Source organism: Polyodon spathula, chromosome 15 (assembly GCF_017654505.1).
Source record: "Polyodon spathula isolate WHYD16114869_AA chromosome 15, ASM1765450v1, whole genome shotgun sequence".
Taxonomy (NCBI): Eukaryota; Metazoa; Chordata; class Actinopteri; order Acipenseriformes; family Polyodontidae; genus Polyodon; species Polyodon spathula.
In genome coordinates, this window is record NC_054548.1 from 16343018 (window position 1) to 16362642 (window position 19625).

Genomic DNA, 19625 nt, shown 5'->3' on the forward strand with positions numbered 1-19625 from the left:
TGTCCAGCGTCCCGATGCATAGGAAGAAAGTCCCGATATTTACCAATAGAAACAAAATAATTTATTCTGCACAGTAGAACTAGTGAAAACCACACGCTGTGTTCTTCGTGCGGTTGACACATCTGCTGATCACTACCTTATACAAAGGTAAGAACCCTTCATTATGCCTACGTCATGATGCTTGTGTCTTGTTGAGCTGGGGAGATACGTCTATTATATGATAATGAGTGCTTTATGCGTATAACCTCTCTCATGTGTATGATGCGTATAACACCCCCCCCCCCCCCCCCAAAAAAAAAAAAAAAAAAAAAAAAAAAACGTGATGTAAATGAAGGAAATAGTGATCCAATAGTTGAGTCAAATAAAATGCATTTGTAAGTGGAATATGTATATAACATTACATCATAACACTCTCCTGGTTATTTGTACATGTCTATTACACATAAAAATGTGTATTTCACTGTAATTTTAAGTGGCAAATGCCAAAAATATATAGGTGAAATATGCCACATATCTAAAAGTATAGATTATTACACAAATATTTATCTTAGTTTACATTGTTTTGAGGCGGTGTACATCTTACCAAATCTAGTTATTAACAAAAGAGGTTTGCTATAATATTTCAATATAACAAAGACCACCTGCAGATTTTCTGCAGATGTCACAGCAACAGTTTCACATGATCAGACAAGGTCTCTACACTGTTTTTTTTTCATTTCTTTTTTTAGTTATTGTATTTGTATCAGGGACATGTTCGTCTTTGACTTCAGTGGTGGTCGTTATTGTCATCAGTCGCCCAGTTATAATCCACATTTTAGTGAGAGCATTGAACACCGTCCTGCTTCAGAATGTTGCATGTTTAAAGCTCGCGTGACCAGTTTGCAGTAAGACCGCTTGCCTGAACTGCCACTCATCCTCGCCCTCTCCAATGGGGCGCCACCCACATGCCGCTATATGACTCCTCCCCTGTGGATTATTGAAGTTTCTTTAGCTTCTCCAGCAGGGACACACGCAGTTTAGCTTGATCAGTGTATAGAGATAATAAAAGCACCTCGGTCTCACAATGTTTGTAAGGCATCCCAATTTGTATCTGACCCTATTTCTGTGGATTACAGCCTCCTGGAGCTGGGCTGATGCCGGTGCTGGGAAGCAGGATGAGTCTTTCTTCACTGGCAGCATTTACAGGGCAAGATGCACGTCCCGGTGCCTGAGCCTGCACATCACTCGCATCTCTGCTTTTTTCAAACATTTTCAGGTAGAGGAACTAATAATATTTTCCATTTCAGTGTGAAGTTTTTTTTTTTTTTTTTTTTTTTTTTTTTTTTGCAGTTGTCACTGCATTTATGTTATTGAACCTGAGATGTGGAGATTCGTGATGTTTCTTTTTGGATAGAAATGGACAACGTTCAATGCTAATATAATTAATTTATGTAATTGTTCATCCTGTTCATTACCAATTGCGATAATTAAAGATACGTCACCTAGCTTCAGCATGTTCTTCCATTGTACTGATAATTCAAGTGTCAGCCATGACGAAGTTCACAAGAAAGAGTCGAAGTGCAATCAAAGCGGGTCGATTTTACAGAACATAACTTGTTAAATTAGCTAAACGGTGGTGTAAATAACATATAAAGTTGGTTATTGTGCTAAATACCCCGAATATTTTTAAATCGGTGGATTTCTGTTGAAAAAGCGCATTAAAGATATCGTCTGGCGACATGGCTGATGATTTTTGTAATACTGCATTGAAGAACTGTCCAACAGTTTCTAGAAATATAAACACGCTGTTTTGATTAACACACGTTCTGATGTTCTGTTAATGAGTTATGAATATACTGTGTTAATAAACCCAGGTTATATCTGGGGTTTTATGAAGAATTGTGTTTGGAAGCCTACTACACCGTAAGGACGGTGATGTATAATACAACGAGATCAAAACTTGATCCAAGAGTTCTGATTTTACTTGCAACACTTTATATGTGCATCTATTTTGACATTTTGTTACATTGTAAACGAAAGTAACATTTTTGCTATATGAGATCAACGATTAATATTAAAGTTATATTGGCTGTGTCTTCCAGATATTGTCACATATAGTTACACAGTTAAAATATAGTTGGAATCATTTGATTTTAATAGGAAGTTGGCATTGTTCTGTCAGGTTATTGTTTATTTAGTTGTTTGTTGTTGTTTTTATTCTTATATTTGGGAGTGTTTTGTCATTCTGGATTTCGCCGGGTTTAACGGTGAATACAAATCACAGTTATACAATTCAAGAGTCATGCCACTTTAGTTAATCATTTTATATTTAAAATAAAATAAAAAATAAAATAAAAAAAGTTATGCATGCAACTGATTTCCAAATTTGAACCCCCCTCTGCTAGATGTGAACACAAATGCTTACAAGGTTCAACGAGTTGTAGTTTATTTGAACGCTGTTGGCACTCCGTTTTTGATGGGATTAAAATATCACGACTGCTTTGGTGAGCCATATCGCTTTAATTCGGGTAACAACATGTAATTAGCCCGAAGTTAGATCAACATTTCACAGTACGCTACAGGCTAGAAGCTTTCGTGATACACATATTTAATTATAATACATTATGGCGAATATAGCCTAAGTTATAATATGTTATTTGCACTAAAGGGTATTTGTATTTTATTATATAGGTCTACTTCTTTTATAGACGGGATGCTCTAAATAACTTAGATTTCGGGTAATTTATATATTTTATAAAATAACAATTCAATAACAATTGGTTTATAATATTAATAAATTAAACATTTGATTTTATTTCTCAAAATTATTACACGACGTAGATATATACATTTGCAAAACCTTGAATGTCGGACCTTTAAATAGTCAAACACATTTTGAGTTCATTGATATTTACTAGACCCTCTGAGAATCCCTTTAAATTGCCGTGCTAGGGAGTAAAATACCTGCAAAGAAATTACATTGTATAATCCCGTCCCTGATGTTGTGTCAGTTGTTTTGCATACTTCAGTGGACACAGTGTTCGCTCTCGGGAGTTTTGTGAAAGGTAGCAATATATCTTTGTTGCATCCTCTGTCTGGCTATACATTCTTGGGAGACTTTTTCTACAAATAGATTCGATTAGGTTTACTGTGCTCAGATTAAGGCAGTTGTGCGCGCGCGCACACACACACACACACACACACACACACACACACACACACACACACACACACACACACACACACACACACACCTAATTGTAACCTACCACATTAATGACGGGCACAGATTGCTAGTACTGTAGTGTGCTTGTGTTTATTAGTAAATAGAAATTGTTAAAAACACAAAGTACTGTAGCCTCTTGACATTTTTGCGGTTTACTAGTTTAATAGGGTAACGAGAAATGCTACAATGACATGGGGTTTCGAGAGCTATAGAGTGCCGTGCAATATAGTTTGATATTTAATTGGCACAAATTTGGACATAAAGACACCTGGCATGTCAGCAGCAGTGATATGTGACAGCAGTTATGTTTTTTTTTTATAATGATAGGAAAAAGCCTGGGTACAGAAGAGCTTCCAGATTTTTTGATTATTTAATTTGTTGGCCTTAGAGAACATGGCCTTGGGCATGTAGATATGTTTTTCTGTTTAACTTGTGAGAAAAAAAAAAAAATGGGAAAGTGGGAAAGTCAGACCAGGATTGCAAGCCCATTAATTCAATCAAGTTTTCAGATCATGAAATCTTTTCAGCAGTTTTTTTGGGACTGTGTATTGGTCTATTCAAAGTTCTGTTTAACCTAAAAGAATGTTTATGGACACTTAAAACGACAGCCCTGAAAGTTCTGCGAATTGCGTACAAGGCACTAATTACTGTAGGTTGCCATAAGGTACTCTGTAGTGTCGTTCACTTCAGAGCAGTCCTGAATTGCAAGATAAGTTGCGATGCTAGCTGTTGTATTGTGAATCCTGTTTGGATTCCTCACAGTTAAACAGGAGGGAACCAGGGGAGAGGGGTCATCAGCTACACCAATACAACCATCTTCTTTAGACAACGATGACGTGCCCTCCATCTGCCCTTGCTTTTTTTTTTTAGTTTACTTGTAATCCAAAATAGCCTGTGGAGTTATAAATGATCCACTATACTGCCATTTGGACCTCATAAACATGAAATACCAAATAAGATTAGTAAACACATCTGTACATTAAGTCTTAATACAGTGTACTGTAGTTAAGATTAGGTTTGCCTGGATCTTAAAAAGCTTAACATTACATGATATTTACAATAGGTTTGATACATGCATATTCTTATGGTAGAGTCTTGTAAATAAATATAACCAATCAGCCCTATGTCTTTATACTATAATTTGGTATGCTTGAACAACTTCTGAACCACACCCAAGTAATTGATGACAATCTATCTTGTGTAACACCCACCGCAATGTTCTCTTCGATATAGCATGCTCACTGCCTGCATTCAGTGGTTTGCTTAGTTTTTGTAGTGTTAATTGACACCTTTTAGATTTCAGAATCGTCTTTCCTTCAGCCACCAGTCTCTTCCGACTATACAAATGCCAATCAGTAGTTGTTTTCCAGGACGTCTTGCATTCCTTAGAGATGCATGACGCGTTGGTCTTTGGGACCTTGATTTTCCAGTTGAAGTTTCAGTTTGTGTTGCCCTTTTCAAAATGTGAGAAATCATTTATAAAAGTTTACTGTGATATGTGTACCTGTTCTGGGCCTTATGTGCTGCAAAGTTACTCCTGGGACATGCCACATGACCTGACATTGCCACTCGTGGTGCTTCATGACTATCTAATGAAAGGGAATGAGAACCACGTCATAAAACATTGCCCAGCCCACTAGCTCAGAATTGTTTTAATATTATTATCTTCTGTTTGCCCTAAAAAAAAAAAAAACTGAAATCAATGTAAAATGTTATTTGCATGACTGAGATGCCTTAGCACTTCCCCAAACCCCCCACTCATCAAGAAGAACTCTTACCGGTTGCTAAGTTACAGTTAATCCTAATGACTTAATTTACATTTATAAAATTTTTGTGGCATAAAGAGGATGGCTGATTGAAGGCTATTACATATGACATTTATACAATTTGTTTCTTCATTGTTGGCATACCCCAACACCATGCTTTGTGTGTTGTAGGATATTTGCACTGATCTCATTTTGTAGATGAAAATCAGAACTAATAGGCTAAAATGAGCTGTCCTATACTTATGAAATTCTAACTTTATTTCTTAAAAGTTCAATTGAAGTAGTCTTAACATGTTAGCTTCATGGTGTTAATATTCCAAGGACCATGTTACTTCTTTGATAAGACAATCGTTACTAGTATCTCCCAAGCAAAATGTTGCATCATTAACTCTCACATTTGTTATATGTATTGTAAGCCTATATTTGTTTCTGGTAGACACATAGTAACATATGTGCACCATTAAAAGAGCACCACATGTTTTGTACTTGCTTGGCCACCTACACATGTACATATGAGGCACAGGTTATTTGTACTGATGTGCATGTAACAGGATTAGAATTTCCATAAATAAGTTGATTTCCAGATGTGTTACTGTAGGTACAATTGACCATAGCCATGTTGCAAACAAAAAGCACATCAGCAGCACATGAAGTTTACAGCAACTTAATGTATTTATACAGTATAATTACATATGTACTGGGAAGATTATTTGAAAATAAGCAACATGTATGCTACACAGATTTACATGTAAATTCAAATGGAGAAACTCATTATGCTTACACAGGCTAATTTACCCTTTAGAACCTGTCAGAGGCAGATGACAGACATTTTAACTACTGACAGTGATTTGGCAGTTTAAATTAAGCCCTCTTAGTAAAAATCTTAGGCACTTCCCCTAAAACAGTCTATGGCCATTCTCTCCCACTAGTAAAGATAGCCAGACCTTGATAAAACTTCCACACTGCAGCAGGAACTTAGTCTGTACTAGTCATTTACTTGAAAAAAAAATAGACTTGAAAGCATTTTACATGACATATGTACACATTTAAATTGTATATACATATTATGAGAATCTATTTCTTCCAAATGGATTTAGAATCGGTAAACCTCACCACAGGGAGTAAAACAGAAGATTACAATTGTTATTTTATGTTTTCAACACAGTGTTAAAAAAAGAAATCCTTCTTTTCCACATTAGCTGATGGAAAAATAATCTTAAATGATTTCTTAAACACTTTGTTTTGCAGACCAATGGAAACATGCCATTACTCATATTTTCAGAGTGGATGGCACACTAATTCCCTGCTGTAGCTACTGGAGCATTTTGCTTTGCCTAATTAGTATGGTGAAAAGCAGTATTGTTCCTAAATCTGTAGAGAAAGTGTTACTTTAATATAGAAATATTTATACATTACAAATGTGAGACAAGGGAACACCACAAATTTCAGGCTGGTAATGTGTTTGCGTTATTTGATTTAAAGCCATGAAACTTAACATAGTAAATAAAGCTATACATTACAGGTATATATAATATGCCTGTATTATCTGAATAAATATCATGGATAAGAAGGAGGTATTTTTCAGCTGCAAGGAAAGAAAAACATTTATTATGTGGAATTTTTTTTTTTTTTTACTAGATTCCTTGTTCTATGTTTTCTTTTCAATATAAAAAAGCTCATGTTTAGAATGAAAATGTACAGACTTTTCACTCTGTTAAACACCACATGAACAGAGGTTCCACCTGACAGAAAATGTATTTAAATCACGATGGGCTTCTCACTAAATCAAGCCCTTTCTATATACTTGCTACATCTCTGGTGAACTAGCGTTCTGCATTGACAAATGTTTAGGAGTCTCCTTGATGTGACTACTCTTGTCTTTTTATAGCACATCTTCATTAAACAGTTGTCACTGGGAAGCCCTTAAAGCAGAAGTGTGCGCATTTTACTTGTGTTTAATTATGTACCTCATAGAACAACAGTGTTTTCCACTCCTCCGACAGTCACCTGGCTCTCATATTGCTTCTTCTTTTGTTGCTCTTTTGTACATTATTGTGACCTCTGCTTTGACAGCTGATTAACTACAGTGTTACACTGAAAGGAACTCCATTCTCCTATCAAGCCATTGTCTGACCAACTACATCAACAGTGGACATGCATACATTAACGTCACTGTAGAGTGAATCTTGCAGTCATCCCTTTAATTAGAGAAATCACAGTTTTAAATAACCCACCTTCATTTTTGGTTTATTGCAGTGTGCTGAAATGTATATGGAATGTGAGCTTGACTTTAGGAATCAGGACCTGACCTATAATTATCCTCTCTTTGTGAATGGCACTGCAGGGTCAGCTTGCGACAGCTGATGTAACATCCCAATCAGTCCTCCTGTTGCAGTGTCACTGTAATGGATCAAAATTAGTCGAGGCACAGCCGCTTTCTGCTGCCACCAGACCCACAGACAGACAGAGTCAGACAATTCTTTCATCTTTTTTTGTCTCCAAAATGTTGAAAATATTTTTAGGCATGTATAGAATTGAATGCCAAGTAAATTGGAAGGCATTCCTTGCTCCTTCTTTTTCAAACTTATATATTTTATTATTGGTTTAGTTTGACTTACAAAAAATAGGTACATCGGTTAAGCAAGTCTGAGTAACAAGTACATACATTAACACAAAAAAACAAAGAAAAAACAAACTTTGAGGGAGTGGTTTAAGTAACCTGTTGATCTGAGTTCCCAAGATCCAGCATAGGATAAACTGGCATGCCCTTTATTATTTTTTCTAGCTTCCAAATTTGATGTTCTTCATTATATGCATCAGATAAATTGCAAGACATTTTTTCCAGCATTAGCATCTCCAAATATGAGCGAAGCCTTGCTCCTTCAAACTGGAATAACCATCATGTTGAAATAAAGTCATTCCTTCAACTGTTTTAACTCTTGAAACCGACCTGTGGTCTCCTAGGATACTCTTGAAAGGAAATGGGCTATCCTAAATAAAATAAAAAGTAAATTAATTCATTTTATGGGTTTATAATGATATGCTTCGACTACTGAAGCTGGATTCTGACATTTGATGTACCACAAAATAAAAATGCAGGCATCTAACAGTGTTCTCGTCAGCATCTGTTAACATACTGGCGATGGGGAGTGGCAAATAGCATGACAAACACAGAACTATAGGATTCAGTCAATAAGTAATACCATTGGTTAGTTGCTACTTGTGTAGATGCTAGTTATTTGAGCTGCTTTTAGTGAATGAAAGCAAAGAGGTAATGCATATTGGTTGACCGGAGTCTTTTATTTTGCATTCAAAAGAAACCTGGCCATGGAATACCTGAGTATTCTGCTATCAGTTCCTGCACTAAAGAATATGTTCAAAGGCATTTTTTTCTGCATCTAGTAGCTGGGATGATTTATGGCATCCTTTGAAATCCATATTTTTCATTCAGGTAAAGATAGGTTGTCAATTTTGGTCAGTAACTGTGATTGGTTGATTTCTTCTATGTAATTAATAGCAGCTGAAGATGCAACACATAACTAAGGTGCTAGTAAGTCATGCTTTTGTTATAATGATAACATTTGATAACGTTTTACAGGAAACACCACCCACAGAGCTGACATTCTTATGCTATAAAGCATGCTATTTAAGAGCATCATGGGCTGCTTAGAATGTGACAAAACATTACATATGTCTTCACTCTTATGGCAGAGTGAAATATACACTAACCTTCGTATTGCATCAGGAAGTGGAAGTGTATTCTTTCATAATACTGTAAAATATATACTGCTCCATCTCTGACTGTAAATAACCAGTAATTAATACATTTAAATATGAATCTTTTCATCTATCCAAATAGCCTAGTAGTTCATCAGGAACGGATAGTTGATCTGAATAAGCAGGTTGCTGTAACTTCACAACATTTGGCAAGAGTATAATCAAAATGAAGTCATTAGCCCGTTTAAAAATGTTAGACTTGAAAGAGAAAGCTTCTCTCTTTTCTCAGGACTGTGAGTTGTTCGGTTTTAAATCTGTTTTAGATTTACTGGAACTATACTTTTTTTTTAGTATACTATAAATGAGAAACCATTCCTTTTATTTATTTTTATTTGTGATCCCTAATTTATAATGGTGAAAAGAGACACTCCCTTTGGGGTGCAGTTTTAGTGAAACTTGTGATGTCAAAAATGATGGATTTGAAGTGCTCAGTTTCTAATACTACTTTGGTGTTGCCCCACAGTGCTAGCTTTAAGAATTTTTATGTTTTTTCCTTTTTCTAGCTGTAATGATTTCAAGTTTGTGGCTCTGGAATTAAAGTAAAAATGGAAATTGGAGTTATGACTAGGCTTGTTACTATTCAATTAAAAAAAAATTTGCAACATCGATGATTAATGTCGCATTTATTTGTGAAAGAATTTACCCTTTTCTTTTGTTTAATCTTTATTTTTCAATTCAAGCAGCGCATGGGTGAAATTGACCTTTGTGTTTAACAACCCCACCTCCCCCCAGACTTTTTATGCCATTGAGAAACGTCTCATGCAACAATGCAACAAAACCATGGTTACCAACATTCTAATTGAAATAACGCTTGGTCACAGTGAAGCTATACCTTGTAAAGATAAAGTTCCTACACAAATTAAAAAATTGTCTCAAGTAAACCGTAGAAAAAGCAGCATATAAAGTGTATTACATATACTTTTATATCATACATTTACAAGTAAAAATAATCTGCACAGAACAAAACATTAGATAGTTGATCAAAACTAACTTGCACTTATTATTCTGAGCTCCGCCCCTCTCCTGCTTCAGCACAGCTGAACTCACTGGAGGCAAGGCAGACGGGCCCGCTTCGATCTGCCTCGGAGACTTCAGCCGTCGAGCAGGGTATTGTGCACAATACTCATTAAGTATTTCTTCTTGCACCTAATTTTCAAATTAAACTAGTAACCATCACCGTATATACCTATAACAGACAAAAGTTTACTCACACCTTAACCCGCTAATTTCAAAGTAGGCGCTTTGATTGACAGGCGCCGTAGTTGGCAAATGAAAGTGCACATCGGTCTTGATGACTGACGGTCATTTAAAGGAATGAAAGCATTCTGGCGCTGCTTCAGCCAACGTGATCTGTCAGAACAGGATGAAATGACTGACAGTGAAACTACACCAGCCTATTAAAGGACCACTGAGTTGACTGACAGCAAACCCTAGCCATTCAGAGCAGAACGGAGAAGGGACAGACATCAAGTATAAAAACTACACAGACTAGAGGTGATTTCTAAATTATTATTTTTCATAAGAAAAAATGTAAATTTATTTCAGTCGAACTCGTATTTTTTGGGAATTCGACATTTAACGAGCTTTACCAATTAAAATCGAAAAGTAGCAAGTCTAATTATGACTGTGATCTGGTATGAGTTGTGTGGTTTTATTGGGTGGTTGTCCTGCTGTGGAATATTGATTGAGAAGCACCAGAGAACTGCAAAATAATATGGGTCATAAAGTGGCTCTGACTCCACCCAAAATGCTTTTACGGATAAGTGTAGGTCCCAGCAGGGACACTTAACTATTGACGAGAATATGATTGCACTGGCTTCTGAGCTTTCCTCCATTGTGATGATGAGAAATGTTGCCCTCAGAGGGACTGGAGACACAAAGCCTGCTCATGCAGCTGAACTGGGTACAAGGAATTAATTCCAAAAGCATTAACAAGTGGGTAAATGCATTGCAAGTGCAGTCATTAACTAAATGTTGCTGAATAGAAATTACTTTGATGTTTAAATTAAAAACACATATAGGATATGTCATGTTTCTAAGTGGGTAATGCGGCACCATCTTATTTTAGTGTTTGTCCTTCTCAAAAATCACCCACACGTAACTCTTTTAAGGACCAAAAATATGCTAACATCTAACAAAGAGCCATCTAATTTCATTGCCAATGGGGTTGAGATTCTCATTCATTCAGATTATAAAATTAGGCCCCAGTAGGCCCCAATCAATGTTTGCCATGTATTATTGTCTTGCTGTTTATTAGTATGTATTACATTTACAGTATTTGGTATATGTAACACGGTTTTGTATCCATTGCATACACCTGTGGTTGTGTTTTAATTTTCTAAAACAAAAAGTAAAAATAAAATAGGCCCAAGCAACTTTTGTAGGAAAAGCCTCCACATTTTAATTTTATAATGAGCCTAAAGAGTTACATCTTTGGCAAATAATATATACAATATGCAGATTTTTTGCGTGAGTCATAGTAACCTTAGTTAAAGAGTGTAATTAGAAATGTAAAAAAACTGAGATGAATGCTAACCCCTGCTAAAAGTTAAATGTTACTTTTGTTTTTGAAGATACAGGCATACAATATATAATGCACATACAGTCAGGGGAGCACAGGTTCATGTCCTGGCTGTGCGAAGACGCCAGAAAGGAGTGTCGCTGTAGTGGGTTAGAGAGACAAAACCGTCAGTTTCTTCTTCTTGCGCTACAGCAGACCCTACCACTTCAGGTGGACACCTGCAGGGCTGGCCCTTGTCCTCCTGAGGCCAGTAGCTCACTGACGTCCACTCTCAAGTTCCTGGATGTAAAATAGAAAACTGGCTTGGTTGTGGGATCGGAGGATGCCCACTGAACCATCACTTCTCCTGAGTTGGGAGTTGCTGCTGAGGGGAAAAGTAATTGGCCATTCTAAACTGGGGAGAAGATTGGGAAGAAAATATTTGGGCACTGAAGTTAATGTTCACCATTGCATATGTAATTATATAAATCCGTTTTAACAGTTCAATAGCACAGTACTTTATGAACTCCTTTTGAGAATGCATACATGTCTCTAATTTATGTCACTAATTTGTTTTCCAATATGTTTCTTTTCAGAATAACGGATCCTTGGTTTGGTGTCAGAATCATAAGCAGTGCTCCAAGGTAAAGTAAAAACCATCTTAATCAGTTTACAGTCTATTCCTGTTCACATTCCTTTCAACAGAATGTTAACATTATAGAGATTTTGGAGTGTGTAAGTTAAACAGTTCTGCTCTGTGTGACATGGAATGCAGCACCTTTTTCCAAAAAGTGAGAACTCGTGTGTCACTAACTGTTTTTTTTTTATTTTATTTAATCCACACTTTAAATATTTAAAGTGTTGGAGAATATACTGTGACTTTTTTCACAGTGTGCACTTTTTTTCTAAACAAACGTCCATCTCTTCTCCTCTGTTTTTGATGAAACAAGAGATCATAACAACAGACGTTCACACACTTGGCAATGCGATGGCCCAGGCGGGTTTCTATAGACATTCCTAGTTTCGGTGTAGGAAAATGTACTGATTAATGACCAAAGAAACATTAATACAAATGACAGTGTCTTACACATTACAAAAATATCAAACTTTTAGAATTATTTAAAATCTTTTTGTGAATCACCTGAAACACACACCAGTGATGGAGGTTCACAACTGAGGCGGTGTGCCGTAATACTATTTGATATAATTTAGCACCAGTCTCAGTGATAAAATAAATAAATAAATAAATAAATAAAAAACCTAGCCCAATGCTTGCTGTAGTCCAATGGATAGAGAACTCAAAAAGTATCTATATAGTACTGATGACTGTTTAAATTATGTGTATCCCACACCAGCACCTGTGGAGCATTGACTTGCGTTTCAGCTGTGAATAGGGTTAATTTCAGACATTTTTCTTAAAGCAAGAGCAGTGTCTCTGCGACAAACCAACCAGCTTTCCTGCCTCATATCTAGCCTGTAGACAGAACCTATTTTCCTCTTTCATTGTGGCGAGTGACTAACAGCCTTTTTTGAACTGACCTAATTAGTTTAACTTGGTTCAGAACTTTCTTATGTTACCCAGTGCAGTGCAGTGATGAGTTGTCTCTTATGAATGAAAATGTACTATTTGGAACAGACTTGTCTTCTCGATAAAGCTTTGCAGAGGGCATGCTGTCTTCCACTACTGAGACAAAAAACACAGGGTCACACCCCATGGTGCCAATGTATTAGACTGACTGCATAAGACTGTTTAAGGTACAGACAAGAATGCAATAACATGTCAAAACTGTAATGATTTAAGATGGTATGTGTTTCTTTGAATTTACTAGTATTCAGGTGAATGTGAATTAAATGTTGCCATTTCAGAATTACAGTTTTCCCTTCTATTTTATAATTACCGGTTTAAGTATACCAAACATGTTTGCACAAACTAGTCTTGATATGTTTGTGCCAGCATTTATGTTTTAACCCGATCTTTAAATGTTTTTTTAACCATTTATTTTAGAATTTGACATGAAAAACATATGATCAGAGTCATTTTCTTGATTTAAAATTATTTTAATTAAAAAAGAACAACAAAGAAAAACTCAGTACTCATAAAAATTAGGCACTGCATTCCTACAAAATCTACAAATAATCAGAAAGCAATATATTTTATTGTTGATAAACAGAACCATTACTTGTACATTTTTCATTACTATGTCAAAAATATTCAGTTTAAATAAATATAATTGCTTGAGTCAGAGTGTCATTTACTTGAAATGAGTAAGGAAGTGGGGAAATTGATTGTGATTTCTGATTTTTCTGTAATTGGGAGAAAATGAAGACAGGAAAAGTATGGTATATGGTATAATGAATATTGATTGTACAAGTCATGCGTGCAGTCTTTGATATTGAAGCACCTGATAAACAAGTGGCTGGCATGTACACAGAATTTTCTGTAAGCCTATATGGGTTTCCCTAATGATACAGTTTCTTCTCATTGCTTGGGTTTGTGGTTGCTGGTGAGTTCAGTTCTGGACAGCTGTTGACAGGTCTTCTTAACTCTTCTACTGTTGTTGACAGGCCTTCTACAGAGACCTTTCTTTTTCATCATAAGCATATGGTGGTCTGATAGGGCTAGTTTTGGGTGGTGTGGCCATCAACACAAGATACTGACAGCTGAGGGAGTACAACGACACACATACACACACCAAACCACAAGCCTATCATGAATGAAGTGCCTTCAGTTGCTATCATTCTGGGAACATATTAACACTCGCTTGCTAGATTTTATTTACTGGTACCTTCTTTATTGTGTTTCTCTGTATCTTTTAATTGAGTGTTTAAAGCTATGGATGATATTGAATGCCAAAAGAGAGAAAACAAACTCTTTTGCAACAGTGGATATTTGCATCTATTCCATTTCCCAAGAGTTAGCACAAAGTTTGTTTACTGACGAATGAGTGATGACGAAGAGAATTCTGGTTATATCCATTTGCTAATAACAAGCTTGAGTTTGCATTTCCTTGAAAGGTGAAAAAAAACTATAAGTAATCAGCAAAACTAAAGTAGTAACATAAATGACTGTTTACTTTAGAGGAGATTGTCCAAGATTGTGGTAATCTAGGTTTGTGAAAACTGCCAGCAAATGCCCCACCTGAATTGTATCATGATTTACAATTATGACATGGATTGTGTCTAATACTATTCTTTTTTTAATAGAGTGCCTGAATATTAATTAATATTAATAACTTAATATTGCCTGAGAAAGCATGAATTCTGAATTTTTATGTTTTTTAAAAAAAAAATTAATTCAGACCCTGTCCCTATCTAGGTCGCTGATTTCTGAAGGTTTTTAGTGTTTGCTTCTCATAGGAATTATGCAAGATGTATACGTAACCTTCATTTCAAAAGATGCTCCTTTAAGACTAATAGCTGTGGGAGTTTACAATAGCTGCTTCTTGTTTAATATGGTCTTTCCAAAGCCGTACTTGGTTAAACAGAAGGGTACGTTTACATCCCAATACAGGGATACACTTCATTTTGACCGTTGGAGAAGAGCCTCTGAGTTTTCTTAAAACCATTTAATATCCTTTTTAAAATTGTTTAGGGAACCACTTTAAACAGACACATATCTGTGTAACTGAATTAGTTAACAGGACAGATGTTTGCAGATTAGATACTTCTTATGATTCTCAGGAGACTCATCTTTCACCTTTGACCTGTAGAGAGTAAGGGGCAACGCTCACTAACGACTCATACGAAAGCATCTCTTGTCCTTGCTAAGTGCAGACACTTTTCAGAGGGCAAATGTGTTTGACGTACAGTAGATTAAAATTGCATTATTATTTCGAGGGGAACCTTAATACGATAATGTAAATCAAATTTGATATGATTTATTTCAGTAGGTATATCAAAAGATTAAATCATATTCATGGATGGATGGATCCTAAAGTTAAAAAGCAAGCTGCTCTTTATAGTCAGTTTTAAGTAGGTTTAGAGGCAGCTAGGTGAAGGGATTTGTTGGGGGTTATTTAGTGGTTTAAATTGGTATATCTTACCATTACTATTAAATTACACTAGACTTTATAAGAAAGGGTTTCAGGATCGAAATAATTGACTCTTGTGAAAAAAATCAAAACTCACTTTATTGTTTCTCTTTGATAAGGTACACTATAATGGTAATACAGAAGAGTATAAATCATTAAGATACAGAATCTTGTTGCTTAAAATCATATTGCTTTGGGCGGTTCACTCAACCAGTTAAACCACTTCAATTGAGTATTATTCAGCTTGCACTTTGTACTTTTTATCTAGGGCCATGCCTGTCTGTATTTTTAAATGAGTACAGTAGCATTTTTCTCAACGGTCAACTGAAATAAGCTTTCACTTATAGGAAGTAAACCTCAAAACAGATTCTTATAAATGACAGAGAAATCAGGGGTAAGCAGCAACGTATGTTCAGTGGCCTTGGTGATTAGTTGATTTGGGTTTTTAAATTATTGTTGACTAGACTAACCTTCTTTGGCAATGTATTTACGAGCTGGTAGTAAACTTCAATCAGTCTGAAGTCAATCTGGTCAATATATTGTACTATTTAGTTAAACCAACTGTTGGACCTCATTTACTGCAGTGTTTACAGTGACACTCTTTAAAGACACTCTTTTTCTAAACAAATGGGAACAAATGACAGCAATCACCTCAATTTAAACTTGTATAGGTTAAGATAAACAAGTTGACAAAAGTGGTAGTCAACAAAAACACGACCATTTCAGGTACATACTTGACTGTTTATAGGATAATGGACTTGTCCTGCTTCCAGTATGCGCCTTCTCATGATAATGCAGGTGGAATGATTACTTAATTATTTAAACAAAGCTTCTCTGCACCATTCTATTGTGAGTATCTGTCAGTGATTGTGAAAACCAAAGCTTCCAGCTTTAATTTGTGACTCCAGCAACCTAAGTCATCCTTAAAACAGTGTGCAAAGCAAGGCCTGTTCACCACATTGGTATTGTTATGATAATCTGCACTGGTGCCCTCATGCTGGGACCTAAAAGAGAAGGCATTATGGAGCATTTGGTGGAACACTAGCATCCTATAACAGGAAAATTCCTATCCTTTTAAAAGAAATGCAATGAGTCCATGATTGTGCAGCTTTGTCCCAGTTATTGTTTTTCATCCCAATTTTTCTGCACTTCAAATGCAATCACTGGAAGAAAAAAGTAACAAATCATGCCAAACATTCTAAAACTTTAGGACAAGCTCTTTTTTAAGAAAGTGTGAGCAGGTTTGGAAGGACTTGAAATATCACAAAAAGAGAGTTAGTGGCCATTCCCTGAATCTGGCACGAGATCAGCACAAAATTCCAAATCCAAAAGGCATCATTGTAGACACAGAATAAGCACTATACAAACATTTTTGTTAACCACTTCATTAAACATATGTTAACCAGGTTAAATATCTGGTATTATTTCCAAATCTGCAGTATCAATGAGAAATGGAATTCCAAGGACAGTAACATTTGGAATTGCCTATATTGTTTAGTCCTGTGTGTTCTGTTTAAAAAAAATAAAAATAAATAAATAAAAGATGGACATATTATGAAGAAAAGAGGGCTAGCTGTTGAAGAAAACTTCCCCATTCTTTTAGTACCAAAGTTAGAGCACACTTGACTGTTGTGCCTGTTAGAGAAGTGTAGGGGAAAGAACCTTACTCTTGGTCACCCCTTATTTAAAGCCCTCTTTACATAGTTTTATTTCTTTTTATTGATCTACCAACCCCCCTGCAGTTACTTTGCTGGGCTCTTCTACTTAGTAAAGGGGTTTGATGCTTCACCCAGTCCTCAGTCATTAACATATTTGTAACATAAAGTCATCACCCAGAAGGACAAAACTGCTTTGGAGAGGGCTGAATCCTGAGGGCTGCATTTCTTTGCATTATGGTTATCAAATTGCTGTGAGATTTGTTGATCAATATTAATACAGGGGTTGCGGGTGGAAGTCATCCAATGACAGTTTGCTTGCATCATGGACTCCACAGTAATATTGGCAGGCTTTTTTCAATCTTAGTGTGATTCATGCTGCAGTTTAAACTGCCACAGATTCTGATGTACAGTCAACCTACTTGGCATTATTTAACTCATCTTGAAAGACAAACATGTCACTTTCTTTCATAATTTCATATCTAATGAATCTGGTTCTGCCTCCCAAAGATGGACTTGTTCTGCACTGTTCCAGCACACTACTACAGTACATTGCAGACTGTCTTGGCCTTGCTACAAAGGGAATTACCCTTCGCCTTTAAATTGTACTCAAAGCCAATATATAACTTCAAAGCAGTTATAAAATGAAAGTGAACACATATAAAAATTCTTAAAGAATCCCAATCATCTGGTCAGTTTTTATTAAATAAATGAATCAAGAACTTAACATAACTTTGACTTTTGCATATTAAAGAAGAGGAAACACATATTTTATTTGGTAGGTTTAGAGCAGCAATATACTTCCCAGCCCTCCTTTAGTGAACTCCCTCTTTGTGACCAGTTGCATATCAAGGCAAGCTCACCATACCTTCTGTCATTTTCTTTCAATTTTGAGACAATACTGGGATCTTCCTCTATTAAGATATTTTTACACAGTAAACCCTTCGGTGGCCTTAATAGAGGGATTTCCACTGTAGTAGTTTTATACTGTCATTTGTTTCTTTTGAGTGTCTGAAAATACACATAGAATATGGATTTTGAATTATTTAAATACAGCTGCCATTCAAGTTCGATAAAAACCCTACACCTTAATACAAAACTAAGATTCTGTTTCTCTGTAAAAAAAAAAAAATACAGTGTGCTCATTTAGCTGGACTTCACATCAGAACTACAAAAGCCTGCTTCTGGGTGGTGGGAGCGGTGATGTGTGGTTTGGTCAGTCCCAGCAGGAAAGGCCAGATCTGGTTACGGTTGTTAATTTTCATTTTTTCTCGGACTGCACCACTGACTGATATCTGTAGTGCTCATTATTCACACGCTGTGTGGTGGGTATGGCTATAAAACTGGGAGAGCTTTCTAAAGGGCTCTGGGAGCAGTGGCTAGAGACAAAGACAGCTGGCAAATAAAACTGTTTCTTACGTTCACTTCAGAGGACACAGGAATACTATCAATCCTAAAAGAAAGAAGAAAAAAGGCAGCGATTTGTTATTTGGAGGCACACGGTCCTATCGCTGCCTTAGTGAAAGTAGTAAATACGTTTATCCTCAAATTAGAGCTGGTTAAACGATAGTGTAATCAGTCATTAACTATACGTATATTATACATAGGGCTTCTGATTTTCAGGTTTAACCATTAAAAAACAGTAAAACACCCACGATACAAAAAATGAATAAAAACCTATCCCAGTGGAGTTGAGCAATGCCCTTCTTCCTGACATGTCATATTGATTTGTTTTGAATACTTTAAATCCACCCCAGCTATTGAGTGGCAACAAATTCCTACATTTCTGTTGGAGGATTGTTTCACGCTTGCGGGATTTAAAACAAGATGTTCTTGCTCGCGAGATTTTAAACTATATTACGGTACGATAGAGTGCATTTACATGTTTGTAGAATTTAAAACAGAATTGCAAATTGTGCAGAAATGTAAAATAAATGTCTAAACACACAAGAACAGCAGAAGAATGTGCTCGTGACCATAAGGATTTTGTTATGGAAGAGTCAAGAGAAGCCGAAAAAAAGGGGAGGAATACACATAGTCCCTTTACCACAGACATAACACGGACATAAACAAACAAGATCCAGTGCTCAAAGAATATCACAGACATTTGCCAAGCTTTTTGAGATGTTATAGTAATAAAACAATGACTTGTATCACATTATTGAGAAGTTTAGTGATAAAACGAATGATCAAGAGATGATTTATCAGTATGCACGACTATGAAGAGGTAAAAGAGGTGGTGCCAGGTAAACCTACAATTTTACCATTTTTATGTACTCTACAACAATATCCCTACTATCAAGGCTCATCATGCATTCATGTGTACCCAAGCAGAGCTGAAATGTTTTAACGGGATAGATTGAAGACTCCAGGAAAGGGGGACTTTTGTAAGGCTTACAGGTTTAAATGTTTAGGGCTCAATTTACGAAGCCTGATGCACACTTCCTTGAATTAAATGTTGCTGACCTCCGAGTTGATGTTATGCATAGTGAATTACACTTTGACAAGTATTGACTTGGGTGCTCTTTATGTATAGTGATAGTGAATCAGTGTACTGTCTGCTTTGTACATTCCCTTTGAAACACAGTATTAATGCAGTTAACGTATTGTGACAGTGAAAGTCAGTAAAATTAAAAATTGTTCTCAATTGTTCTGAAGTTATTTGAGCTTAAAGTTAGGATTTCTTTATAT

General features: G+C 36.0%; 1 protein-coding gene across 1 annotated transcript in view; it reads left to right on the forward strand.

Annotated features, from left to right (window-relative positions):
* The first annotated feature begins 984 nt into the window (after nt 1-984).
* The window catches only part of LOC121327620 (anosmin-1), a 52643-nt gene continuing 34002 nt past the window's right edge, over nt 985-19625 (forward strand). Inside the window, exons 1-2 of the mRNA XM_041271733.1 lie at nt 985-1255; nt 11845-11892. Of these exons, the coding sequence (XP_041127667.1) occupies nt 1064-1255; nt 11845-11892 (240 nt within the window). The 5' untranslated portion in view covers nt 985-1063. The remainder of the gene's footprint in view (nt 1256-11844; nt 11893-19625) is intronic.